Genomic DNA, 15,028 nt, shown 5'->3' on the forward strand with positions numbered 1-15,028 from the left:
GGTAAAATTTAAAAATTAATTAATAAATAAATTAAAATTTTAAAAATTGTGTTATAACGAGTTAAAATTTAAAATTAAATTATAATTAAATTAAAATTATAAAAATTAAATGATTAATTTTTTTTACAGTTATATCTTATATGTAACATTGATTTTGGATATAGATAAATTATAAATGTTTTGATAATTAATATTTTTTATTTAAATTATATTATTTTAATTATGATTGAATTAGACTTCTAACTTGTGAACCTATATTTTAACTGGATCAAGGATCCATCAGTTTTCAGCACTTTACTCCTATCTCTTCCCCTTCCTTCTTCCCCGTTTTCCATTCAACTTTGTTTTCATTTTTCAATACCACTGATTTTCCAAGGCTGACACGCGTGGCTAACCCTTGCCATTTTCGGAGCCGACGCTGTTCATAGAGCCACTGTGAAGGTAAGCATGTGAGAGGAGCTGGCCCCACCTCAGCGGCTTGGTGGAATTACGATCAGGATGCATTGAATAGTGATGTTGATTTTTCCACCCTGGACTTTGTGGCTTTACGTATTGACTTGAAAAAACTAGTCTTTTGAGATTGGGTTTGCATCATATTTACATTGCCTCCGATCTTTCCTCTGCTTTTCCTGCGCGCTGTTCTTACAATTTCTTCTGCTATTTCCTTCTACTTTTACCTTCAAGCCAGTCCAAGGAAAACAAATCGTCGGCGTTTTTGTTTCTTTTACCTCTATTCGTTCCTCTTCTAAGATTTCTGTTTAACTTGGTTTCTTTCATTTTTCTGTTTCAACTGCTTCCCAAAAAAAAAAAAAGACAAAAAAGAAAAGTGCCTTTGTTCAAGGATCTATTCTCTTGTTATCTCCTGTTTCGTTGTTGCTTTTAAAAGTCTTTTGCCAAAAAACAATTTTTTTTTCTCATGATTGGAAGGGTTTGTATTGTCTCGTTCCGTAGTTTATGTACAAACTAAATTTATTAAAAGCCCAAAAAAAAAAGTTGACGTCGTTGTTGCCTGGAGATTTCTTTTCTTGCAACTCTGCTCTCTGTTAATACTTCTCTGAAATTTATTGCTTTAAAAAATCTTCCCAAATAAAAAAAAATAAAAGCCAAAAAAAAAAAATGTTGTTATCAATTTGTCCCTTAGAAGTCCTGGTACTGTCTCTCGTCGTTCCTTCTTTTAGGTTTTCCGTTCAAGTTGTTTTCTTTCTTTCTTTCTTTGTTTTTTTTTTTTTTTTAAAATCAAAGGTTTCTTTCATTTTCTTGTATCAACTTGCGCAGGAAAAAAAGTTGTCTTTTTTTAAGGGTCTATTTTCTGGTTACCTCTTCTTGTATTTGTTGCATTTAAAAAAAAGGGGAAAAAAGTTCTCATCCTCAATCCTTTGTTCCTTGGTAGTCTTGGTACTACCGCCTCAGTTTGTAGTTCTTCAGAGTGAGAGACAAGTTTAATTTCGTGTGAAGCAAAGAGCGATTCTGGTAAATTTTGTCTCTTGATATTTATAATCTTTCTATTCTCATAATTATTAATATTAATTAATAATATGAATTGTGTTTTTTCTCTATTTTTATTTCTTATCCCCCCCGCCCCCGCCGGACTTGTGATTCTGAATGTCAGAGATTTACTTGTCAAGGGAAGGACAACGGTGGCAAACACCTCTTTTGTCTTTCTCAAGCTGTGTCTGGTAAGGTCCTTCAATTTTGGTGCCTATCATTAGATCATTAGATACCAAATCTCGACCGTTCATTTTAATTTTAGATTTGATGAGTTTGTATATATTGAATGAATGTTGTCCAAGCTTATCCGCCCCCCCAAAAAAAAAGTTTGTTGTCCAAAAACAAAAAAGTATTATTAAAATATAACTTAAAAGTATGAGTAAAATATAACCAACTGCTCTACAATTACATAATCCTAACAAATATTTTAGTCTATTTTTAGCACTATTAAAAATATTCTTTTAAAAATATTTAATTTTTTTTTTGTAATTTAATTGTCTGTCCTCTCTGAATTTAAAAAACTCTAAATAATTTTTAATCTAATCTGTATAATTTAATGGTCAACTAATTAAGATTGCTTGGATGAGAATAAAATCTTAAAAATACTCTAAATTATTTACAACTTTTATAAAATTTATAAATATCGGTTATTTTTATTTTATGATTTTATTTTTCATTTATATTAAAATTAAGTGATGGACAATTGCATTTTTTATTCATTTTTTATTAATGTTATTTGAAAAATTGTAAAATAGTGGAATGGGGTTAAAATGATGCTTTTTTTTTTGAATTTTTATGTTTTTTAAAAGAATAGTATAAAGTTACAGTTTTGATTTATTTTTTAAAAAAATTGTGAAAAATAATTATACCTTTTTATATTTATAAGATATTAAGAACCTCTTTGATTTTTACTTTTAATTTTTTTTTAGTAAAAACTTGTTTAGATAAGTATTTTGGATTTAATTATTTTCACCAAAAAATAAAAATGTTTTAAAATTGGTTTCGTTTTATTTTTCTCATTTTCAAAATACACTATATTTGATTATGAAAAAATATAGTTACCTTGGCTAATTTCTATCTTAAACTGCCACTGTTAAATGCCTGCAACCATGACAATCACTATATTTTGTAATTCTAAAACTGTTTTTCTATTAACAGAACCAAACATATTTTCATTTTATTTGGTTTTGAAAAATAATTCTAAAAATTATATTACAAAACAGTGTAAAAAATAAAAAACGAGAACAGAAATTAAAAAAAAAGGCCCTAAAATGTTTTTAATTTCATATTTTGTTCTGAATTCTCAGCGGAAATAATATTGCAGAAGCTATCAAAAAAATCAACAAAAAAGTAAGTTTCTCGTTTGTTACTTGCAACAAAGGCATGTAACAAGGCATGTTTATGACACCCATTTCTCCATGTGATATGATTTTATTTTTTGATGTTTGTGTTGTTGTTAATCGTACATTAATTCAGGAATCAAGAATGGAGATTCTCGGTGCCATTGCTGGCGAAATAGCAAAGTATACACTGAAACCCATTGAACGACAAGTGGGATATTTGTGTTATTACAAAGACAATTTCAACATGCTAAAGGATCAAGTCGAGGAGTTGGGGACGGCAAAAGAGCGAATCGTGCATGAGGTTGAAGCAGAGAAGAGAAATGGAAAAGAGATTGAAGCTGATGTGGAGAAGTGGCTGAATAAAGCTAATGACACCTTAGAGGAAGCCAAGCGATTGTGTGAAGATCCACGCTGTGTGAAGGCAGAGTGTTCTGGATGGTGTCTTCCTAATTGGATTTCACGCCATCAACTAAGCCGAAATGCAAAGAAAACGGTAGAAAATGTTGCTGAAGTGCTGACAAATGGGAAGTTCAGTCGAATTGGGCACCTCCCTCGTCTACCCACCATCACAACAAGAGATAATGTAAAGCTTGAGTCGAGGAACTTAATGAAGGAGCGCATTTTATCGGTTCTAAAAGACCCTAAAGTAAGTAGAATAGGGGTCTATTGATTAAGTGGGGTGGGGAAGACCACACTAGCAAGTGAAATTGTTGCACAAGTTAAGGATGACCAGTTATTTGATGAAGTGGTTATGGTGACTGTATCACAAGCTTTAGATATTGAGGGAATTCATGATCAGATTGCAGATCAGTTGGGCCTCCTCCGCTTTGAAGAGAAGTCCTCTATGGGAAAGGCAAGCCGCTTACGTGGGAGAATCAAACAGGACAATGCTATCCTCATCATATTGGACGACATCTATGAAGAACTTGATTTGGCTAAATTGGGAATTCCATCACAAGATACTTATAAGCAGGGAATTTCTACAGAGGACAATTATAAGGGCTGCAAGTTGTTGCTCACTTCTAGAGACCAAAATATTTTACAAAAGAATGCAACTCAAGAATTTCAGACTCGAAGTATTATGTGATGAAGAATCTCATAGATTATTTCAAATGACAAATGATGATGCTGCCAAGGATGTCGAGTTGCGAGATATTGCAACCCAAGTGGTTGAAAGTTGCGCGGGCTTGCCTATGTTGATAGTCGCAATGGCAAAGTTACTAAAAAATAGAGAAATTTATTGTTGGAAAGATGCCTTGAATGTACTGAAAAAAGTTGACAGTGGAATAATGGGTGACAAAATTTTTCCACCTTTGAAATACATGTACGATTGTTTACCAGATCATGAAGTGAAGCAAGTATTCTTGCTTTGTGGAGTACTTGGAACGTCCATTTCTGTTAATGACTTGTTGAAATACGTCATTGGTTTGGGTGTATTCAAACACATAAAAACCATTGAAGGTGTAAGAAACAGGCTTCAAAAAGTGATTGATGACTTGAAGGCATCCTGCTTTTTGCTTCACAGTGATGCAATGGCGCGAGTGATCAAAATGCATGACCTTCTTCGAGAAGTAGCTATATCAATTGCATCTGGGGATCAACATGTCTTCACAAGGAATGTTCCATTCCAAGACTGGCCAAGCGGGGATTTTTTTAAATGGTGTACCCAGATAAAGTTGGTTCGTTGTTGCATCCAAACACTTCCTGAAAAGTTAGATTGCCCCATTTTGAAATTTCTCTACTTAAATAGCAAAGATAATCCTTCATTAGAAATTCCAAACTCCTTTTTTGAGGGAATGAGAAACCTTGGAGTGTTGGATTTAACAGGAATGATCATATTATCATTACCTACATCTTTTGCCGCCTTGACTGAACTTAAAACATTGTGTTTGGATCAGTGTTCTTTGGAAGACATTTCTGGAATTGGAGCCTTGAAAAATTTAGAAATTCTTAGCTTCTTTCGTTCATCCATGGAAGAGTTTCCTAGTGAAATAGCGCAGTTGAGTCATCTAAGGATGTTAGATTTGACACGTTCTGGAATTGAGGTCATCCTACCCGATGTTGTGTCCAAGTTGACTAAACTTGAGGAATTGTACGTGGGCAATGCCTCAATAAAATGGGAGGCAAAAAGTTCAACGAAACGAAACAAAAATGCTAGTCTTGTTGAGCTCAAGCATTTGACAAGCTTGATTACTCTACATATTCAAGTTGAGACTTGGATTTTAGTGAGGGACATTGTATTTGATAAGTTAGAGAGATATAAGATTGTTATTGGAGATAAATGGGAATGGCAAAATGATAATAATACCTCAAGGTTGTTAAAGCTAAAGCTTGATACTCCCTCTCAATTAGAACATGGCATTAAAACGTTGATGGAAAGTGTGGAAGATTTATACTTAGATGAACTAAATGGCATTTCAAATGTGCTTTTCCAATTGAATGGCAAAGGATTTCCACGACTAAAGCATCTGCACATCCAAAATAATGGAGATATTCAGTGTATTATCAGCTCAACGGGAAGGAATCAAACTGATGTAATGTTGTTTCCAAAATTGGAGACATTAATGCTTCATAATCTCTCCATGTTGAAGGAGATATGTGATGGGCCACGGAGAGTTGATTCTTTTGGAAAGCTAAGAGTCATGAAGCTCAAAAGTTGCGGGCGGCTAAAATATGTCTTCTTGAATTCAATAGTTAAAAACTTCTCTCAACTTGTTGAGATTGAAGTCTCTGAATGCCATTCTGTGGAGAATATTGTGTCTTTGGAAAGTATGAATAGTGGCATGATCATCAATAAAGTTGAGTTTATTCCATTGCGACGCTTGGCTTTGCAATATTTACCTGCAATAGTCAATTTTTGCTGCTCTAATATCCCAACGTCATTCTTCGATGCAAAGGTTTGCTCATTTTGTGGCATTTTAATATTTCTTATGCATTTGTTATATGAAAATTTGAGTAGCAATTATAAAATATAGATCATATGATAGAAATTGTTACATGTTCAGTACTTGTTTATTATTTGTTTATATATATGCATATATATAACATATATATCAAACCATATATCGTGTGTGTGTTTGTGTGTGGTGTCTAGTAATTCACTACTAAAATATATAGGAATAAGATACTTAATTTTATGAAAAATGTTATCTGGTTATATTATATTACAAGTGACAATAGTTGACTTAATTTATAAAATGGAGTAAAGAGCAATAATTTTGATGGCCACATTACTTTCGTCTGAGAGTAGTAGAGATTGTGTCCTTTTATTGGGTCTCTCACATTGAGAACTTAATTTGTACCATGATTCATTAAGATATAATGCATCTTAAAAATGGTGGTTTGTGCATATATCGGATCAGTGACGGATCTAGAAAAAATTACTAGAGGGGGCAATATTTATATTTATATAGACACTAATATTTTTGAAGAAGATATAATTTTAAATAATAATTAAAATAATATTTAAATAAATAATATAAGGAGTTTAAAAAATATAATAGTTCATTTTTATTATAAATTTATTTTTGTATTAAATAGAAGAGTAGACAATAATTTTAAATATGTATGATGAATAATTTTAAAGAAAGTGTGGGACAATTCATGTTTATGGGCGGCATGTGTAGTTTTAAAGAGAGGGCAAATGTAATTTTAGTTAAAAAGTAAGTGTAAATTTTTCTTATTTTATGGGGGCAATTGCCCCCTCTATGTTCAATGTAGACATGTCCCTGTATCAGATTAAGATTTAGAGTAACAATTTTTTTTATTTTCGTAGGTTTCATTGTCAAATTTGGAGACCCTGAAATTAAGCTCGATTAATTTGGAAAAAATTTGGGATGATCATCAACATTCAACAGTCACTTCTTTCCGGAATCTAGTTAATTTAATCGTGGATGACTGCGGCAGCCTGCAATATTTATTCTCACCTTTTATGGTTGAAAATATGGAAAATCTCAAACTGCTTGAAATAAGTAAATGCCATGCGATGGAGGAGATAATAGCCATAAAAGGAAGTAACAATGAGATTACATTGGCTCAAGATCATGTGGTATGATTTTGTTCTTGAGTTATTTTGAAGTTGCCAACATTTGTATTTTTTTTTCATTGTAGTTTTAATGAACATGAAAGTTTTAAACACCTCCCAATCTTATAGCTTGGAATATTTCTTGAATTACAATATCCAAAATCTTTCACACAAGCACATTCGAGTAACTATGTAACATGAACATTAGGGGTTCTTTTTTTAATTAGTTGAGGGATTAGTATTGGTTTATTATACAACGTTCATGATTTCTTGTGCATCAAATAGGTTGGATTTCCCAAATTGGAGGAGATGATAGTAAATGACATGAAGAACTTGAAGAGAGCATGGCATTACCAATTTGGTAGATTGAAGATATTGGAAGTGAACAAATGTGATAAACTGGAGACTATGTTTCCATCAGGCTACATGCTTGAAGCATTAAGAAATCTTGAGATCTTGAGGGTTCGAGATTGTGTTTCAGTGGAAGAGATATTCCAACTCACCGCTGCTGACGGAATGCATACTCAAGAAGTGACAGCTCAGCTGAAAAATCTAGAAATAAGTGGATTGCCAAAGATGAAACGAATATGGAACAGGGATCCCCAAGGACTTGTTCGCTTTTCCAATCTACAACTCATGAGTATTAAGCACTGTAGCAAGCTGGAATATATCTTCCCGTTCTCCATCGCTAAGGATCTTCCACAACTTGAATATCTCGAACTAGTTATGTGTGGAATCAAGGAAGTTGTTTTGAAGAAGGATGGATCAATTGATGAAACTACCATATTTGAGCTTAATGATCTCATCTCTCTAATCCTTACAACTTTGGTTAAACTCAAGGGATTCTACGCAGGGGTTCGTACATTAGAATGTCAATCTTTGTAAACGTTGCAAGTGTTGTATTGTCCACATTTGAAGGTATTCAATCCGCGTGCAAATAGATGCGGGCAAAGTTTTGCTGATGACCGATTTCATTTCTCAATGCAACAATATCTATTTACAATTAATGAAGAGGTATGGGTGATATAAGCTTTTATCTTTACCCATAAAATCATTACACTAGTCTTATTTAGTGTATATTTGCCTAGTATTTTTGTTTATTTATCTTGCATCCCGTCTGATAAAAATCTTCGGGGTACATTATTGTTACATTTTGCGACTATAAATGACAAATTTATATCCGATGTTATACCTGAACTCTAATTATTCTCATTTTACTAAGTCATGGTGCAAAACAATGACTCTAAATTTTGACGACCGAAATTTTGCATTGTGCAATCATGTCGTAGGTGACTGGCAACTTGGATTCGTTAACCCTGCAATCTTGGGATGCCAACGTCATATTGCATCACCAAGCTCCCCCGCACCTATTCCGCAAACTCAAACATCTTCAGACATCCACTTTTCAAGATGATGAAGCAAGTTCTCTGCATTGGTTTCTTAAAAATGTACCCAGTCTTGAGAGTCTAATTGTTTCCTTCAGTTCTGTGAAGGAGATATTTTATGATGAATTGCTGACCGACGAGGAAGGACGGAACGCTATTAGCACCCGACTTAAAGCATTGTGGCTAAATTGCTTGCCCAAACTTCAGAATTTATGTAGAGATGGAAGACAAATTCACCCTGTTCTGGAGTTTCTTGAAGCCTTACGTGTGCAAGAATGTTCCAGTTTAAGAAATTTAGTTCCCTCCTCTACAACTTTCTGCCACTTGATATATCTAGAGGTGGTACAATGACCTCATCAACGGCGGGAAGTCTTTTCAAATTGCAAATGATGAAAATGGAAAAGTGTGATTCGCTGGAAGAAATTGTGACAGAAGAGGTGGATGGGACAAAAAATGAAATTGCGTTTAACAGTTTGTTTAGAGCTGAATTATTTGCCAAGGCTCCGTAGTTTTTCATCAAGCAAGCGCCCCTTCAAGTTCCCATGGTTGGAGAGAGTTGTTGTTAGCCAATGTCCTCGGATGCAGATTTTCTCCGACAAAGCAATAATTGCACCGAAGCTCAAAACAATACTAACGGAGGGAGGATGTTACTGGGGAGGAGACTTAAATGAAACTATCAGCAAGATGCTTCAGGATAAGGTCTGTATAGTCTATCGAGACAAATTTGGAAAGATTCTGAGTGAATTAAAATAAATTATTTGCGGCGTTTAAGCGTCCTCTTATTATAACTGACACTATAAACTGTTTTCTTCACAGGTAGCATTTCGTAGCTTCAAGCATTTAGAGCTTTCGAAATATCCAAAGTTAAGAGAATTATGGTATGGCCAGGTTGGGCATGAAATATTTTCTAATTTGAAATCTTTGGTGGTGCGAAATTGTCACTGGCTTTCGAGTATTCTTCTTTCTGGAAGTATGCTAGAAGCTCTCTTCAACTTGGGAGAACTTGAAGTGAGTGAGTGCGATACACTTGAAGTTGTGTTTGATTTGGGCGACATGAATGAAAGAAGGATGGCAAGAGAAACCATTCGGTTGAAAAAAATGAAGCTAAATAGGCTGCGAAAACTAAAGCACATATGCAATCATGATTCCAATGAAATAGCTAGCTTTGGTAATTCAGGGGATGTTCGTGCTGGTGAATGCCAATGACCGAATGGAAAAGAAAAGGTATGATCCATAATTTTAATTAAGGTAATAATTTGAGCTAAATTCAACGGCTAAAAAAAAAATTTTAAATATTGAACCAAGCCAAATCAGGTTTAAGCTGGGCATGAATTTTTTTTTATTTTTTTAAAAAATACACAAAGATATGTTAAATATTAATTAATATTTTAAATCATAGTTTGTTATTTGACTAAATTTTATATGTATATATATAAATTGGAAATTTTCATATTATTATATTTTCATCATTTTTAATCTCTAAAATATTTTAAAATAATATTAGAAATATTTTTAAAACTTTAAGACTTAGAAGAAAATTTCAATCTTCTGTATTTTTTAACTGTCCCAAAAAATACAATGCATATTTCTTATAATAATAGTAGTAATAATAGTAATTAATTTTAAGATAAAAAATTAAAATTTATTTAAATTTTTTTGACAATTTTGATATTTGAGTTAGTTTGAATAAACTCAAAAGTCAGAGGTGTTAGGGTAAGGTTTGATTATATAGGATATTTTAATTTATAAGTTCAAACTTATTTAAGCTAGCCCAACTTGAACCTGACCTACTCAAGTGATTGACAATGATCTTAACATATTTGAGTGTTCACATTCATCAGGCTTAAAAATGTTTTAATGGTAATATATTGTTATTATCTTAAGTTCAGTTGTTAATTGACTTGGAAGTAATTAATTGTGTTGAGTGGGATTTAAAAGTAATTCTCAGTAAATTTTAAAAGATTAAATACATAAATGAGGCCAAATTATTTTTCAAACACATGGATAAATCAATAAAAATGTAAATTTAATGTGATAATGAATAAATTTTAATATAATTCATGCTTCTTTTGCTGTAAATTTTGTTAACATTAATTCTTTTTATTTATTTTAATATTTTTAAAGAAAGTATTTTAAATATAACCATACTTAATTTTATGAAATTCTTTAATTTGGGGAAAAACAGTAGACAATAGACAATTATATTTCGAAGGAAAATTAATAATTTTAAACACAATTTCAATAAATATAATTAAGTATTTTTTTAGAACTTTTAATGGAATATTTTTAACCGTTTTTGAAATTGGACTAAAATATAAGTTTTAAAATGGTGAGAATGTATCTAAAATTTTAACAAAACTAAAAGAAAGTCATCGTATTTTACTCTTAAATTATTTTCCCTCTAAAAGGAAAATTTGTGGAGTTTCCAAAGTCCAACTGTATACAAGAAAATAGAGATTATCAATTTAAAAAGGCTCCAAAATCATCTCATTTGGAATATGAAAGGTTGAAAGTCATGGATTCAAAGCTTACAAATTGACATTCTTCAAATACGCTTAATTATATTTTAATTGTCATGATAAGGCTTTTTGTGAAGTACTCCTTGCTTAAAGTGTAACCCTTAATTTGGATGGGCATAAAAATAGAGAGGAGGAAAACAAGAGCAAAAGCTTCTAAAAATAGTAAAAATATAGGTTTTAAAATGAAAATTTCTCCCCATATTTTTCTCTCCTTCCCATTTTCTTCCCTATTTTGAAGTTCATAATTATTTTAGGCGGATCTACCATCGGCCTTAAATATCGAAGGGTATATCAAATTAGTAGGAATTTATTGTTTTTAATTAAAATAGAAATAGTTTCTCGTAAAATAAGCTTCTAACGAAGACTTGTACCAAACTGACGCATTCTAGATAAAGTAGCACAAAGAGAACACATAAAACATAACTCATACTCTGCATTTGTTTAAACAGGTCGATTTCAAAAGTTTGGATCATTTGAAGCTCATGCCATCGAATTTGTTGACACTGCTACGTTCATTGGAGGAACTGGAAGTGACTGGTTGTTATTCCTTAGAATCAGTGTTTGATGTGAAGGTCATGGATGACACAGAAATGCATGTAAAGGAAGAAAGTCAGCTGAAAAAGCTAACTCTATCGCGACTACCGAATCTGAAACATATATGGAATCGAAACCTTCCAAAAATACTCAGTTTCAAAAATTTGCAGATATTGACAATTGCAGGATGCCTGAACTTGAAACGTGTTTTCGGTAACATTATGCCAAGATCTGCAGCAACTTCAAGAGCTTTGCATACATTTTTGTGGCATTGAGGAAATTGTTGCAATTGAAGGAGGAGTAGAGGATCTTGAGTTTAATTTTCCAAAGTTGACTATCTTCAGGCTGGCTTGTTTGCGACAGTTGAAGAATTTTTATCCAAGAAGACATAATTTGGCATGTCCTTCATTGAAGACATTAAGTGTCTATGATTGTGAAAAATTGGAAATATTTGACTTTAGCCATTTGGATTCCCAGCATACATCAAGGCTGGATGAAATTGACGTGCCAATTCAACAAGCACTCTTTTCTTTTGAAAAGGTACATGCATGCCTTTTTTTTTCTATTTATTTTTTTCTTGGTTGATTCTTACAAACAAATTTTTGATCTAAATCAACGTAAATATAAATATCATCACTGTCACAAATTTATTAAATTATTTCATGATTTGAGAGTCAAATAAACTGTTATATTTGTTTTTATTTATTAGGTGTCACCAACTTTAAAAGATTTGGCATTAAATGAAAAAGATTCTATGAAGATACTGAATAGTCATGATGAGGTAAGTCTCTTTCATAGTGTTGAGGTGCTTCGTCTACAACGCTTTGAAGAAAGTCCAATAATGTGGCTAAATAGGTTCCTTGAAAAATTCCCTAATATTACAACACTAGAAGGGCGTTCTAGTACTTTCAAAGTACTTTTTCCTTCCAAGAAAATTGGTTATGGCAGTTTAAAAGTGTTGTGTCTTCATACGCTGGAGCAACTTGAGCAAATATGGAATGATGACGGCTCTCTTTCAGATGTCCTTGAGCAACTCTATGTGTGGGATTGTCCAAGTCTAACAAGCTTGGGACCACCTTCAATATCTTTCTTTCACAAGTTTAACAACAGCTTACACTGCTAAAAGTCTTGTGCACCTCGAAGGGTTATGCATAAGAAATTGTGGGATGATGGAGGAAGTTGTGATGATCGATGTAGCAACACCAGAAGAGATCACATTTGAAAGCTTAATACGTTTGGAAATGACTTCTTTATCCTCTCTCAAAAGCTTCTGCTCTGGCAAACTCACTTTTGTATTCCCATCATTTAGTTTATTTCAAGTGAGAGGATGCCCCAAAATGCAGAATTTCTCATCAGGAGTCATTATGGCCCAAAGGATACCAATAAGCAGAGACAATGAAACGATGCATTGGACAAAGGCCTTAATGCTACTATCAAGGAGCTGGTCACAGAATAGGTATGATAAACATAAATTATTGTTGTGTCCTATAATTTAAAGAATGTATAAAAATTTGGCTGACACTCTTTTTTAATATTCATGTTCATCAGGTTTATTTCTGTTCATATAGAGAAGCAATAAAACAAATACAGCACAACAATATTCTTTTACCTAGTTCTAACCAGAAAAAGATAATAAATATAAAAGTGGATTATGTAAGAGCATTTATGTAACGATAGATATTTCTGCTATTGAATTAAGTAGACGAGACATAGAAGGAGATGTAGTCTGCTTGGGATGAAATAGAGTGCTGCTTGTCTTTTTCTTTTTTTAGTGGCCACTTGGATTCTCATGTTAGATATTTTGATAGTGGTTAGTTTCTTTTGACAGAACCTGGGGTCAACGTAGCTTCAACAATGATAGCTGTTTTCTCTGAAATAACTATTTTTAATTTGAAGCTATAGAAATAAGGGTGAACTTGAAAAATCTTAAATTGATCAAAGTCGAATGATGGATTTGCCATATTTACTCATATAATTATTGTTATTTGCCATATCGAATGATGGACTTCAATTTTGTTAGTCACTTGTCCAGTTATAAAGTGAGTGAGTGAATTGATGTTACTATAATCTCTCTCTCGTCTGCAGGAAGGTTCAGATTCTGATGCCAGCGAACAGTCAAAGCGACACAGTACCTGCAACTTACGAAGATGATCCATTTTATTCTCCTAGTGTATTTGTGATTCATGTTTGAGATTTTCTTTCAATGAAAAAAGAAAAAGGGAAAAAAAATTGGTGGTCTATTTTAAATGACATCTTGCTCCTTGAACAATACTGGATTGATGAATATTTCAATTTATATTATGAAGAGTGAACCCTTGTATCAGGACATATGTTTAGTTTGAAGGCATGCATGCAGAACTGAGTTGATCATCTTCATTAATATTGGATCTGTTGCAATATATAGCTGTTCTATCCATCTAAACTGTGATTCACTTTAGGTCCATTTGCTACAAAATAGTAATAGAAAAAAGGAATGAGAATGCCGAAACTTGGAACACAACTCTGTTACGCAGGAGCACATTTTTCTTGTTTTGTTTTCTCTCTTTTTTCTGTGACTATATGATTGAGTTAAATTCGACTATTGTCGGTCTAATTGGGGTAGCTAACTCTGGTTGATTTTTGTTTTACATTTTAGTAAGTAAAATTGCAGAATCTGGATTTGGATGGTTGAGTATGAACAGATCATGAAAATTGGCCTATGGGAAGAAAGATAAAACATGTTGGTGGACAAAAATAAATATACCGATTGATTTTACTAATTATTACTTATAAACAACTCATTAACGTGTTTTTCGCCGCTAATCCCTCATAGCCTCATGTACTCTATATATATACATGGTAGAATCCAATCACCAACATTAATATCATTAATATTGAATATAAATTTTATATTAAGCTACGTTATGGACTGGTTCGTCAGTTTAACTATTTGCATAACTTACAAATAATATAACTTTTAGTAGATTGTATATCATATACCAAGAACCATATATATTTCATAATTTTATAAATAATATTATTTTGTTAAATAAAATATGTTTATTGGAACCGTCCTAGTTTGTACTGGCATTAATTATTAATTAATTATATAAAAGGCAAAAGAGAACAAAGCGGAAATTCCGAAATTGTTTGATGAGGAAGGGTCAACTGGCGAAGCCTTCCGTGATCCTTCTCAAAGCATTTCCCTTCGAATGTCCACACTTTCCACCACTATTTTACTAAATTATTCTTGGTTGTTATCTAAGACCTATCATTATCAAAATGAAAAAAAAAAAAAACTAAATTAGTACTCCCTCTATACTACAATATAGGATATTTTCTTGAAGTCTTACTTGGTCCTAAATATAGACATTGAATAAATTTTATATTTATTTTTTTTCAAGTATACCCTTATTTTATTTATTACTCTTTTTGAAAAAAAATCATGCATTAAAATTTTAATTACTATTATCAAGGCTCTTATTTAAAGTATTTAATGACGGTATAAATGAAAAAATATGGACATTTTTAGAAATTTATGGTTTCAACAAATATTATTCATCAATTATAAATTAATTAATTATAACTTTTATTGTGATCTAGAGGGAGTAACTAATTAAACTTCTCGCTGACCCCTGTGTGACCACCGTGGACTTCAAATTAAAATTTTCAAATAATTATATATATATTTTTATGACTCATTGTCCAAATCTATGTCTACAAAATAAATTTATATGTTTCAGAGATGTTTGACAA

The 15,028-nt window shown here is 32.2% G+C and overlaps 1 protein-coding gene across 2 annotated transcripts; it reads left to right on the top strand.

Moving 5' to 3' along the window:
* Positions 1-651: 651 nt before the first annotated feature.
* Positions 652-13,631, top strand: LOC129288207 (probable disease resistance protein At4g27220). 2 transcript variants are annotated; one of them, XM_054924698.1, is made up of 10 exons: positions 652-1,470; positions 1,610-1,676; positions 2,965-5,728; positions 6,607-6,879; positions 7,141-7,869; positions 8,145-8,939; positions 9,057-9,464; positions 11,209-11,833; positions 12,003-12,749; positions 13,379-13,631. In XM_054924698.1, exons 3-5 carry the CDS (start codon positions 3,623-3,625, stop codon positions 7,738-7,740), a joined length of 2,979 nt encoding a protein of 992 aa, XP_054780673.1. In that variant the 5' UTR covers positions 652-1,470; positions 1,610-1,676; positions 2,965-3,622; the 3' UTR covers positions 7,741-7,869; positions 8,145-8,939; positions 9,057-9,464; positions 11,209-11,833; positions 12,003-12,749; positions 13,379-13,631. The 2 variants fall into 2 exon arrangements, with proteins under 2 accessions (XP_054780673.1, XP_054780674.1); XM_054924699.1 differs by lacking the exon at positions 6,607-6,879.
* The last annotated feature ends 1,397 nt before the right edge of the window (positions 13,632-15,028 follow it).

The sequence above is a fragment of the Prosopis cineraria genome, unplaced genomic scaffold (assembly GCF_029017545.1).
Source record: "Prosopis cineraria cultivar Desert tree isolate PC_DT_omini unplaced genomic scaffold, ASM2901754v1 PC12, whole genome shotgun sequence".
In the NCBI taxonomy this organism is placed as follows: domain Eukaryota; kingdom Viridiplantae; phylum Streptophyta; class Magnoliopsida; order Fabales; family Fabaceae; genus Prosopis; species Prosopis cineraria.

Coding starts and splice junctions, on each gene's coding strand:
- LOC129288207 (XM_054924698.1), top strand. CDS start 3,623: ATGATCAGATTGCAGATCAGTTGGGCCTCCTCCGCTTTGAAGAGAAGT. Junction 5,729..6,606: donor CGTCATTCTTCGATGCAAAG/GTTTGCTCATTT, acceptor TTATTTTCGTAG/GTTTCATTGTCAAATTTGGA. Junction 6,880..7,140: donor CATTGGCTCAAGATCATGTG/GTATGATTTTGT, acceptor TGCATCAAATAG/GTTGGATTTCCCAAATTGGA.